Here is a 13,200-nt window from a genome sequence, read left to right as displayed (position 1 = left end):
TCCAAACCTCTCTCTGGTTGATCACATATTCATTTTCAGGGAGTATAATCCACAGTCCTTCACAGTCTATTCCAACACAATTCTGTCTAATTTCACTGAAGTCTAGGTGCTATAATACTATCCCCACTATCCTATCACTTTTACGAATTGCCGTTGGATCTTGATTAGTTAGGAAATACTATCAGCATTCCAGCAGTCTTTTTGAGGTCAACCAAACATGGAGGGTAAGACAATTATATAATACAGAGGATTTTATGCTGCTTAAGGAGCTAATGAGCTCCTGATTATGATTGTGCTGAAACACTGGGGCAAATTCAGATTAATGTGATGTGAGTAATGTGATTTACCTCGTTAAATTTTAGCACAACATTTTTGGTCTCAGAATTTTTCCCTGTCCAATCACTCCCAAACTGATTTCATCATGTCCATATGTGCAATCTGTATGTCTATAGTGTACATACACATTAAATGCGTATACTTTATAGTAATTGTCAAGAGACAGGTGCTGTCAATTTGTTTAGGGAACTGGGAGTCATAGATAACCCATGTTTAAACTCTTTCCCCTCTAGGGTGTGTTATAAATCATTAGTAATGCACTGGCATTTTGCTGTCTGTTTTAGACGATGAGTAATGTTTGTGTATTTCTGTGTGCGAGCATTTGTGTGAGAGTGCCGAAGAGAAACATGGTGCATGCGGTTCTGGGCAGGAATCTGAATCCTCATTGGCTCTCTCCCCTCATCCCTCCTCCCTCCCCTCCTGCTAGCCCTCCCTGTTGCTGTAAGCCACTCCCCCTGGAGTCAACCAACAGCAGCTGTTCCTTATTATTCATCATGCCCTTGAGTCTTAAAGAGCCCTATCCCGACCATGGAGAGAGTCATTCCTCTCATTCCCTCAGCCTGTCTCTCAGCCTCACAGACAACACTGTCCTACCACTGCCTCTTTCGCGCGCTCTCTCTCTAAATCTCTCTCTCACACACACACACACACACACACACATATCCCTCTCTTAGCCTCCCTCACCTCTCTTTCCCCCTGTCACCCTCCTCCTCCCCCCTCTGTCTCCCTGCCTCTCCCTCTCGTTCTCATCCACACTCACACACAAGCGCAGATTGAAACACCTGGTCCAGCTGGGAGGTCTGCCGCTGTCAGCAGGGGTGTGTTTTTTGGGGGAACAGGCTCTGAAGGTTCCCTGCGTTCTTTCTTTGGGGGAGACAGCGACTCTGCTCTCCCCTCCCCTCCCTGCTCTTCTCCTATCCTCTCCTCTGACTGGTGGAATGCTAAACCTGGACTAATGGATGTTTCAGAACTTTGCTCCCCGGAATCTCGCAGCTACCAGAACCAGTAGGTGCTTTTCCTTTCAGTTAAAATTTTTTATTCTTTCCTGTTTGATATCTCTCTTTCTATCTTTCTCTCTCACTCTCTCTCTCTCTATCTCTCTCAATTTGTCTACCTATCTATCTCTGAATCTCTCTTTCTCTCTGTTGTTTCTTCCCACTGTGATGGTCACAATTGTTTTCTCCTGTGGCGGGTTGATATGCGTAACTTTTCCTGCACTGCTGAAGCAGTGCTTCACTCTCAGCGTGCTCCCTGTCAGGCCTCACGGCTTGTCCGCTCCCCAGCTCTCCCAGCGCAGCGCTGTCCTCCCCAGCTGCGCAGCTGTAAGGCTCTCCTCCCCGGCTGCGCAGCTGCAGTCCAGGCCCTCCGCAGCTTCCGTGTTCCGTGAAGCACGGGGGGAGATAGAGGACACCGTAGGCCTGGGTTTGCGTAGCTGAGGTAGTCGAGGGGACAGGGACCGAGAGAACTCGGGCCAGGAGAACCTGTCCTGGTCGCCGTGACGATTGTCCCAGGTTAGACCCTGGAGGGGTGAAAGTAAGCAGTGAAATCACAGGGCAGCAGGTTGAGGCTTATGCAGTGTCGTATTAGCGCGCGGGGTGAGACACACTGAGCCGTCTTTAGTACCGGTCACTCCTGGAAGGGCTGGCCTTTTTAGGGGGCATCTAGCACAGTCTATGCTGTCAGTAAGCCTGAGCTTTTGAAATACCTTGTTACATTTTTACAAATGAAAATCTCTATTACAGTATATCATTGAATCATATTGCATTGTAGTTTCCTCCACTTTATGCTTATTTTATTCATGGATTTTTTTCATTATTTATTTATTTATTTTTTACCATCAGTTACTCCAGTTTTAATACTTATGTTTGAGTTTATCTTAGTGAATTAATGTACACAAAACAAAGACATTAGATAACTAATCACTTGAAAATATATTAAGCATTAGCAAGTAATAAACAGGCTAGAAAGAGAATTTAATGTCTGTACAAAAGTATTTTATATTATATAGATTAAAACTAAATTTGAATTTATGCAAGCCATTTGTCCTTCATCTTTATTTGGATTAGCTCATTGTACAATGATCATTTAACAAGTTTCTGCCGATTTTATATTATAAGCTGATGGCTGTAGAACCAAATTAAGCTACTTTTTGTCCTATCAGTTTCATGACATTAATGGATTTCTCTGATGGATTAATCTTAAGCTAGGCGTAATATATTTTGCTTTCAGTTGTGAGTTTAAGATTAGTGGATTATCTTCTTTTTGTTTAGATTATTTTAGTAATGGTGTGCTGCAACTGCAGCACTGAAACGGGAAACTATTAAACAGAACCCGCTGTAAGAAAAAACCTTGTGAAAAATAATCATAGTTCATAAAACCCCATTGTCCTGCCAGTGACCTTTACCTAGCCGAAGGGAAGCAATTTCAATAAAGTCATTAACTGGGAAGAACTGTCTTAATCTTCTTTTTATTTAACACTGATCGGGATTACAGAGCTTCCTACTGTTCTGTGGTCACAGTCATCTGGCTTCTCCCATTCCCAACCCAAGCTCGCTTAAAGAATTCTTATTTTCGTACTGGCTGCATAGCAATGCAAAATTGACAACATATTTGTCTAAACTAAACAGGGTTTTCCCCATGTGAAAGTATGGATTTCATTCATTTGATGTTTGTTTTCAGTCCCATGTTCACTGATTTTTAAAAAATAATTACATGATTTTTTCATCTGTTATAACTTTCACCTTTTTTTCTACCAGATTTATTTAAAATCTTGAATTAAAGGAGAATCTCTACAGATTTACAACTTCTTAGTTTAGAAATGAAATGACTGCAAAATGCCCTCTTTAAGTTCTTAGTAATAATCTTGATTTGCATTGTTAAATGATTGTGTTTAAATAATTTGCACAGAAAACTATAGTTAAAAAAAATTAGAAATAGACTGCATCAAAGCTTAATGTAGGCTTTTTCAAGGCTCCGCATATGAGTCAGTACTGTAAATTGGAGAAAAAGAAAAACAAATTGCAAAGGTGTGCTTTTAATAATAAAAAAAACTCAATGATATTATTTTGAAATGTCCATGACCCAAATTAGACTTGGAAGCAGTTATTTACAAGGAATATTTGACATTACAGTTTTACGTCATACATATCCGTAATACACCAAAGGCAAGCTAGTGAAGGTATTTGAAAGTGTTCTGTTAAAGTGTTGGGTTTTGGATGTGCTTTATAGTATGTACGTATATTGTACAACTGATTAGATTTTGCACCACTAAGAAATGTGATGCCATATGATTTAAATATTCATACATACATTTGACATTTAAACATACATTTGATAAATATCTTAAATTGTAGCTTGTAGCTTATGCCATTGAACATTTGGACTTTGATGCAAGAGAGGTCGTTTTTTTATTTAAAATTTCAAAAAAATGAAAACATTTTTTTTTTAAATGAAGCATTGAATTTTCAGTAATTTGTTTTATTTAAATGTACTGTACATGTATTTCAGTGTCAGCACAAACCTCATTTTTTTGTCAAGACATTATGACAGTATGTTGGCCTACATTGTGCATTGTTTGATGAATTAGAATCGCAACCACTTTTCATAAGAATGTACAAACATAACATAAGCATTGTCAAAAATGTAAATTGAGGTGACATTTCATCAAAGACAAAAGTCAGTATTACAGAAATGCTTATATTTATTTCAACTAATTCTATGTACAACACTAGCAATATATGATGGATAGAAACTAATCAAATTTTATTTGATTAAAAGGAAATACATGGTGAGTGCTTATTTAAATTATTTATTTTAAATTATCATCTTAAACTCATTACTGTACAGAGAGAGTTATATATATAATAAATATTCTAGCTGTTCCTACATTTCATTATTTAAAAGAAATGTCTAGGCCCAGATTCAGTTTTACCTCAATAGGCCTTGTTTGTAACTCTGAGTTACAACTTTAATCAAACAACAACATGAACTCATAAGTTCATTGAATGAAAGGAAATTGTTCAGTAAGAATACAATAGACATTAGGTTTAAATTTTCAGGGAATGTATATTCCACTTATGTTCACGCATGAATGCTAGAATAAAACTTGTTGCAATTGTTACTTCAACAGGCCTTAAAAGGGGAAGTTTGTCTAGTCTAATGTTTATTGTGTTTTTTTCCCGTACAGTTAGAATCGATTTACAGCCAGTTTTGTTTTTGTTTTTTTTGCATATTACCCGGTGCACTTTTTATGATCATATGATTTGGGAGAGCAGGTGTACAGTGAAAACAAAAAAACAACTTGAAATTCCTGAGAGTAAAAAGCAGATTTATCTGCGAACATTCCCGTGCTTATAGAATTGCAGATACCACGCTGCATATGTAAGACGAGAGCAATCCATTTGTTTCCCCCACCTGATATCAACTGGGCCCGCCTCTATGATTGATGGGCTGTGCTCGGTGATGTCATGTTGGCTGTGGAATACCGCCTGACACATATGTCCTACAAACTGCCGCAACATTAAGCGTGTGTGTGAGTTTCGCAGATAGAGCCGACTGTGTCAGAATGCAGCGGCTGGACGGTGCGCTCTTAATTCAATTAACACCATGCTGGCATGCAATCAGATCGTACGCAATGAGGGCAGGAGCTGTGTCTGTACACAAACGCTAATCTGGGATCAAGCAGTAGTTATAGTTGCACATGGCTGATTTAGCTCATTTTGTGATTCGACTATTTATTTTCTGTTTCAATGCTCGCGCCAAAGCCACTGGAGCAATGCCGGTAAGAAGAATCACAGGATATTTTCTGCCCATGATGTACCAGGCTGGGGCTGAGAACCTCTGCATATGATATTTTTTGTTCTTACCAATTGTGTAATTAGATAGGTTGCTGCGCAGTAAAGTGTCCAGTGTTAATTCAACACTAACTGTGTTAATTCAATTATAACGGGCAAGATTTGGTCCCCATTGAGCATTCCTGTGCTTTCATTATTTTTGACTTTGATTTACTTAGAACCCAGGCGCTCATACATGTGCTTTTGTACCTTTTCCCACAAACAAGGTTCCAGAAACCCAGAATTTTAGTATTTAAGACTACAAAGTTATTTTGCATGTCAGTTAGAAAAGTTTAGAAAAGACAACCTCTTTTACAGACTACAACCAAATTATCAGCTTGTTTGATACCTGAAATTGCTACTAAAGCTGGAAGGCATGGGTGAGAGGTAAAGCAATGCTTCTCTATATTATATTAATGTGAATTTGGCTCTGGTGCTGTGGATGACTACATGTCTGCTTGAATGTAAGGGCTTCTTTCTTCCCATGGGTTTATTTTACTCATGTTATTTAGGTATGGTCGCATGTTGTCCTTGTCCAGCCATTTCATTCAGAAATCTGGCCACACTGCAGTTTGCCAAATTCAGTTAAGTTGTGCTTGACAGTGGGCAGTGTATCACCTTTGGAATGGGATTATGGTACAACATGTCTCGATATCAAAAGCGCAACATGTTAACCTTCACCCAGGCTAAATTTTAAAGATTTTTTCCTATTTCTTTTTTTTTATGTTATGCAGCTGATTTTGTCAGCATATCTTGTACAAAAGTGTATTTGTATATTATCCCAGTTTTGCTGAGATAATCAGATTTTCCAAGTTTAAAAGGTACCTAGGGTTGTTCTTGAACAAGGTAAAACCTAAACATTTAGTTGGACATACCAAGCTCATAAATCTGTAGCAATCTCTTGACCAGTGGATGGTATATAAAATCATATGCATTCTCTGGAGTTCATTTTATTGTCACTCAATTTTACATTAAAATCTTTTGTAGAAAAGACATTTGTTTTTATTAGTATAGATATTTTACTTTTTTGTTTTAACTGATCTGCAGAAAAAAATGGACATATATTTTTCTACAAACCAAATATATAGTGAATTCTGTTTTACTGGAACAGTACAAGAATGTTCTCATCATGAAACCTTATCTACTCATATTATTGTTTTTTAATAATCACATTTAAAAATACTTACAGGCTATGTTGCTTAATAGAGGTTGCTTAATTGTCCCTTCACTCTTAGTATCTGTGCAGGTATCAATTGTGAGTATATTGTAACAGTGACGTGTGTACAAAGAGTAAAAATCCATATATCACTTTAATATCACATGATCAGTGGTCCCTCTGGTGAAATTCATCAGTCAGCGCGCGGAAGGTGAGGTGCCATTCTGGTGGCACAGTGTCCCTGTCACAGTGCCTCCGGAATCACTATTGCCCCCTTGAGTCTAGCGATGACATTGCCGTTACCCCTCCACCCAGCGCGACAATGTTACCTTGAGGGCAGCAGTGACCTGTCTGAAGTTGGCTCCCTATTTGCGGCAGTTGAGCTGTATCGGTAACACAGCTGGCGGTACTTCAGTGCCGGGTCTCGCTGCTCAAGTGAAGACCTTCCTGATTTACGCTCTTGCTTTTTTAAGGGTGGTGAGATTCGAGCTAATGGGGCAGTGTCAAATGAAGACCTAATATGCCCTTTGTAAATTATTGCAGTATTTGTGGACTGCTGCCTTATTTGGTTGATGTGCTAAACATGGGTATCCTCTAATTTGACCATTTATTGACAAGTCCAGTGTTGGTTGCTTAGATGACTTTTTAAAGGAATTTCATAACCTATACATTCATGATAGTGTTTACACTGCAGCAAGCAATATACATACTTGTGATAGTGATGTTATCACGTTCAGAAATTATGATTAATTAACTGGTATTTTAAATACATTGCTTCCAATTGTTTTGTTACAGTCAAAAGGCATTTTAGCCACTTCCTGACCAAACTGCAATTCCGTAAAATAAAGCAAAAAATCTTACTAGAAATTTACCACCTGCAAACAGCTTGTTTATTAACTATTTCAAAGTTAACTTAATTTATTATTGGTAACATATCCATTGCATGTTTTTGATCACGTTAAAAATATCTTTAAAATAAAATGCTCCAGGGAAGGATTAGTACTGGATCTGAGCTGGAATTGAAAGGCAGAAAGTTTGCCAGAAATGTACCCACGAAAGTAATAATTTATTATCTGAAGTCAGGTGGCGGGACCTCAATAATTTTTGCCCCCATTACGTATGCAAGTCTGGTAATATCTGAATTATTTTATTATATGAGTTATCGTTTCTCTCTATCTGGATGTTGTGTTAAAACATAAGCTCAGTTCTCTATACCTCATATCCTTGGATGTGCCTGCAGTAAGGTCAGCTTAGTACAGCTCAACTACGTGTTTCTTTAACCAATTCACAGTTAAATCCACAGTAGAATAAGAATGGAGAGCAATTTCAACACACAGTCATTTTCATTTTAAAGAGGCCCGTCTGAGCCAAACAGATCTGCTAGTGTTTATCGGCATACATTACTGGTCTTGAGTGCGTAGTGGCTTGAAGGTTATGGTCGGGAGCAGTAAATGAAATGCAAAGTAGCATTAGGGTTGATGGTTAGCCACACTTATTTATGGAATCGATACTGAAACTGTCCTTTGCAAAGTTGCCTCTTGATTCCTTCTGACAGAGCAAGTGCGCAGTGCATTCAGTCCCAGTTTTATTCACAACTAGTCTTTAATCCCCTGTCATCTTTCGTACAGTGTTATTATCTGGCAAACCGTGCTGGAATGAACCAAGGTCAATGAAACATAGTCAGGAAAGTGTCTGAAGTATCCATGCAATGAGTGCCGAACTGGAAGTAAATTATTCACGTTCGGAAACAATATCTGGATACGTGACAATTCTAACCAGCAAACATTGGCCATTCCACAGGCCCACACTGCATAATTTCTGGGAAAAAATTACATAGAACATTTTCCCCCTTTGTCAACACCCAGGGGTATGGCTTAAGGGGAACTCGAGCCGTGTTTTAACATTGTTTTGAAAGTGCAGCTTAATGTCTTGCTCTTACAGCTGTGAGCTAAATTACCGGTCTGTTTAACATTTTTGAATGAAAATGTAGAAATGGAAAGGTGTGAATTAGTCATATCAGAGTCTCGTGTTTTTGCATTCTTTTCTCCAGGCAGGATTCACTTGAACCACGGTTGACATTTGTTTTTAAGATTGTGACATTTGCAAAAAAGTACAAGTTTGTTTTCTCATTTAATTGGTAGCAGTGCCTAAAAATGATGTATTCCGTACGAAACTAAGCAAAATGTAAAAATGTAATACTCACTTAAATTTAGACGTGTTTCCTTCAGTGTAGCGAAAGTTACTTTAACATTTCTGTATTTGTTGATTTTATTTTTTTATTTTTGCTCATTTTATTGCTTTTTTACTGTTTACAAGTTTTGTTTTTTGCGATATTACTGTAATTCTGTGCTTGCCACAACAGAGTTGGTTCCCGCGTGGAACTCAGAGACTTACAGCCATGTGTGCAGGAAAATGATAAGATGACCCTCACTCTAAAAAAAAAAATTAAAAAAAACCTAGTATGTGTAATGTATTTGTTTTCACAGGGAAAATAGGCTATTATGAAAAAATGTATTACTGAAAATGTTGTTTTTTTATGTCAGCTTCTTAGGTACAAGGACATATTCTTAACAGAGGGCAATTAAGCATACATCACCTGAAGATGTTTTTGCACATAGGTTAATGTGTAATTTTGATCATTTTCATGCGACAAGACACACAATTTTTTTCCCAGGCATAATTCACGCATATGAGTAAATAACTACATTCCACACATTCTAAATAATGTTAAACAACAGAGGTGCATAGATTGAAGGAATTAAGTAACTACATTCAGAACAAATCTGCAGTCAATATTTTTAGTTTAGATTATTCATTTAGATTATAATAAATGTAATAAACTTAAAACAAGCATGATCCTTGCCATATAGCAAATATTAAATTACCTGTATGGTTTGACATTTATTCTGTAATAAAAATGGGTTTCAACTGGAAAAGAATAATCCTTTCATTTAATTTTAAGGTCTTAGGGACAGTGCTGACTCATGAATTTAAAACATCTATTTATTCAAGACATTTTAAACAAAAATCTTTAAGGAAAAGAAGAAATGGAAATTTTCTATTCCTCATTAAATTTTTAACACCATTCTGGTATTCAGCAGTTTGACAGTGTTAGCTGCTCCTCGAATCCCTGTTATGGGTCACATTTCATTCCCTATCTGGATTTTAAGATTAATTTTTCATTATTTGAAAAAAAAAAAGCCCTGCACAATTCCCTAATAAATTCAGTGATGATATAGGCCATGCAGTCAGTTGTGCACGCATGTGCACATTCGATTCTTGTTTAACTGTCTGTCTTGTTTAACCTTTGCTACTCATTCACTTTTTCAATTAATCAGCCCGTCTTGAAATATTTTATGTGTGTTTTGCCCTTCAGTTAAGCATCAGACAGACTGAGCACTATACGAGAAGCCAAGAACGTACAAGAACGTACAAAACAATCAGAGGGAGGTTAATGAACTCATCCCATATGTGGCTCCCAGTCACTCTGCACCTTTCCCCCGTGGGAGTCTCAACTGGTTATTTAAATTATAAAAAGAGTAACCTTAATGGCAATTTGTTTTTCAGATAAAAACACTCTGTAAAAAATACTTTTACCTTCTCCATTTCACCCACCATCAGGCTTCTCCCTCTCTCAGATCAGTCATTTTCAACATGCAGTGACTACCCGCTATTTCGTCCAGCCGCGACAGTGTTTCAGAGCAGGACCTTGAGCGACTAGCTTTTCAAATTCATTTCGCGGTTTTAAAAGCTGTCCGACAGTCAATGCGGAAATGCAAGGGGAACAGGCAATACTGCCAAAATGGACACAAACACCCCCAAGGATATTTAAACCGTTTAGCCACTGTTTGGACGCCGATTCGTTTGGCTATCTGCTCGTGGAAAACGAACCGTTAGTTCAGCCCGGCCCCACCTCCCCCGCCCCCCCTTCCTTTTCGAATCCGCCAATGCTCTCTATGTGACATTTAAGATATTCTCGCATCGGTTGTCACATTTTCCATTGGGCAGCCGGGCAGGACGACAGCAGAAAGCAAGGCCTCGTGGTCTTCAGCAGTACGGCGTCCGGCGCTGCTTGCCGTGAGATCACCGGAGACCCCTGCAGTCGCTGGCTGAGCCGAGATCGCTGCAGTTTCGAGTGAAAAGCCTGGCAACCTTCCTGTTAACCGGAAGAGATCACTAGCTCAGTTTGTATGAAATATTTATCTATCAGTCTATATCTTTATTTATTTGCCAGTTATTTTCCAGAAGAAGTTACAAGGCTAGCATTATATGATACATACGTATCACAGGAGCAGTAGGAACAGCGACAACGTCAGTGCAGAGGACATGGAGTTATCATTTACAGTAAGTAGGGATCACTCTGAAGGACAATAAAACCATAACGGTGAAACCCATAGTAGCTAACAATTACCCTTAAGAACAGCATGCACACACCACACTGAGGTGTCCTAATTTCTGTGTGGAAAAACAAACATTGCTGGGAGGGATTGAGTTCCGGGAGCCTCTCTACATTTGATCCAAGCAAAATCCAACTCAAACTCAAAAGCGAGCTGTGTTTAGGACCAAGTTCCTATGGAGACGTGAAATTACAAATGAGATCTAAGGCTATTTCTGTCTTTGAGAACATGAGATCGGTGGATTGCACAACCATTTTTGCAAAAATGGATGGACACACTATCAGAATCGCTATTAAATGTAACAAAAAAAAAAGAACTCCCAAGGCGTCGCCGTGCGCTAAGTGAGGAATGAACTAATTTTTCGACACAATACTCTACAGAATTCTGCGGGGAATACTTTCACACCGCCAGGCGGATGGTGATGCATTAACTGCTAGACTGCTAAATTTAGATTAAACAAGAACGATCCATGCTGGGGATAGCAATTAAGACCAACACTTATCCCAGCAACGATTTGCATTCATGATTTTAGAACATGGTACAATCACACTCTCGTACTCTTTATCTAAATATAAATGTCTATCTTGCAATGTCTAATGTCTAAATGTCTATCATCCAAACAGCCAGCTCATGTTTTAAGTGCAGAATCGCATGATCGATAGATCTCGTATACGTCTCCTCAGACAAGCTTCTCTCACCATAAAATAAATAGCTATATATATATAAGGGACACATGGAATGTAAGGACATTGAAGAACTCACTGTTTAGATCAACTAACGGATGTGAGGTGCGGCATTATGGTTTCGCTACTGACAGATAAAAGTTCTTATGAGTGGAGCGCATAAAGTAACCTCAGTGAGTTGTCCTAATGAGGAAAGACCCTCGGGTCTCAGCCACCCCCCCCCTTTGTCTGATTTCTCAAAGGCGCTGTTAGTCCTTGCATGGTAGGTACAGAAATGAAACACAGGTCTCAGCCATGTTTCCCTTTCCTCTTTGAGTTTACCTGCTGAGTTGTTCCTTTGGTTATTTTCCCGCATTACATTTTTTCATTCCCAAGCCTGGTTCTTAGTCTGTCCATATATACAGTATATGAATGACAGATAGGTGTGCGTTAATGGAATTTGTCCTGTGGGTACTAATGGACCAGCTTTGTTGTGGACCCCTTCCAAGTATTTACAGTACACTGAACAAACACTATGGAATCTATATATTGTGCCAGAATTATATGGATCTCAGACAAAGCATTGCTCACTGTTCCAGAGGCAATAGCTCTTGTCCGATCTTAAACTTGGAGAAGAAATAGCCAGTAGGAAGTTAACGCCATATTAAGAGTTAATTGAGTTAATTGGAAGTTAATTAAATTCCTCCTTGGCTGACTCTCACAAAAGTGGCTTGTCAGATGCATCACTTTGAGTATAATATATCTACTCTGCGGCTCTGAGACCACTTAGCTTGTGGATGTTTATGTGAGACAGTCTGCTTCATAAGGGCAGCTGTGATGTGGATATTAAGTGGATACCAAGTGTAATTTTGGCTACCATGGTAACAGATGATGAGGAAGGTAATGCTAAAATGTCTGGTTGCCGACATATACACAATGATACTAAATAGCCAAAAAAATAAAAATGAAAGTGGGAAAATATCAAGTGAACACTGACCATTTTTTGATTATGTTAGCATCGTACTCAATTGTACGGGGCAGGCATCACGCAAGGTCACGATTTCACCGTCTCATCATTTTTTAATGTTTTGGAACCTTTTTTTCTGTGAAGCAAGGTGACTTTGGTTGTCTACCATTGGGCAACCTTGTGTGCACCCTCGTATCATACCAAAGCACTTCTACAGCCTTTCAATCCTCTGGAAATGTCAGGGAGAGACCCTGAAACGGATACCCAGATACGGGGAGCATATTTAGGAGATCCTAAGAGCTGCTAATCCCAAAAACAGCAGGAACAGCAGAACAATATCACACGGCAAAATGTACAGTGTTACGTCAACTCTAATAAAGTGTAAGTGGCACTGATGGAGTACATTTTATATTTATGTGGCTTATACAAACTGAACGCTTGATTGTGTATGTAAATAAGGACTGAACAGCACATAATTTGTGTGCAGGCAATTAAGAACTGAGGAGGAAAAATGTATTTATTAGACAGATGGAACTGATCCAGTCAGGTCACAAAAATTAAAAAGGAAACTGATTCACGTAGGAAGGACACAAAATAGATTTTACAATTATGCCAGTAGTTTCATTGGGTTTACAGGGAAAAAAAAACATTTTGTACATATCACAACACACATGTATAAGTATAATAATAATAAATAAAATGTTTTTTTTTTTTTTTTAATTATTATTATCTTTAAATAGAGAAGGTTCTGATTCAATTGCATGGCACATGTCTTGAGTTCATCTTGTACTCTTGGGAGGGGGTTAAGATATCTAAATTTCTGATGAAGTACCACGTTCTTTGGGGAAAA

The 13,200-nt window shown here is 38.4% G+C and overlaps 1 protein-coding gene across 1 annotated transcript in view; it reads left to right on the top strand.

The window, feature by feature from the left end:
- Positions 1–855: 855 nt before the first annotated feature.
- The window catches only part of LOC135257087 (steroid hormone receptor ERR2-like), a 48,664-nt gene continuing 36,319 nt past the window's right edge, over positions 856–13,200 (top strand). The window contains exon 1 of the mRNA XM_064339509.1: positions 856–1,341. Coding sequence (XP_064195579.1) covers positions 1,292–1,341 — 50 coding nt within the window. The 5' untranslated portion in view covers positions 856–1,291. The remainder of the gene's footprint in view (positions 1,342–13,200) is intronic.

Source organism: Anguilla rostrata, chromosome 6 (assembly GCF_018555375.3).
Source record: "Anguilla rostrata isolate EN2019 chromosome 6, ASM1855537v3, whole genome shotgun sequence".
NCBI lineage: Eukaryota > Metazoa > Chordata > Actinopteri > Anguilliformes > Anguillidae > Anguilla > Anguilla rostrata.
The sequence above is the reverse complement of the archived record's forward strand: the minus strand, read 5'-3'. Positions and strand labels throughout refer to the sequence as shown.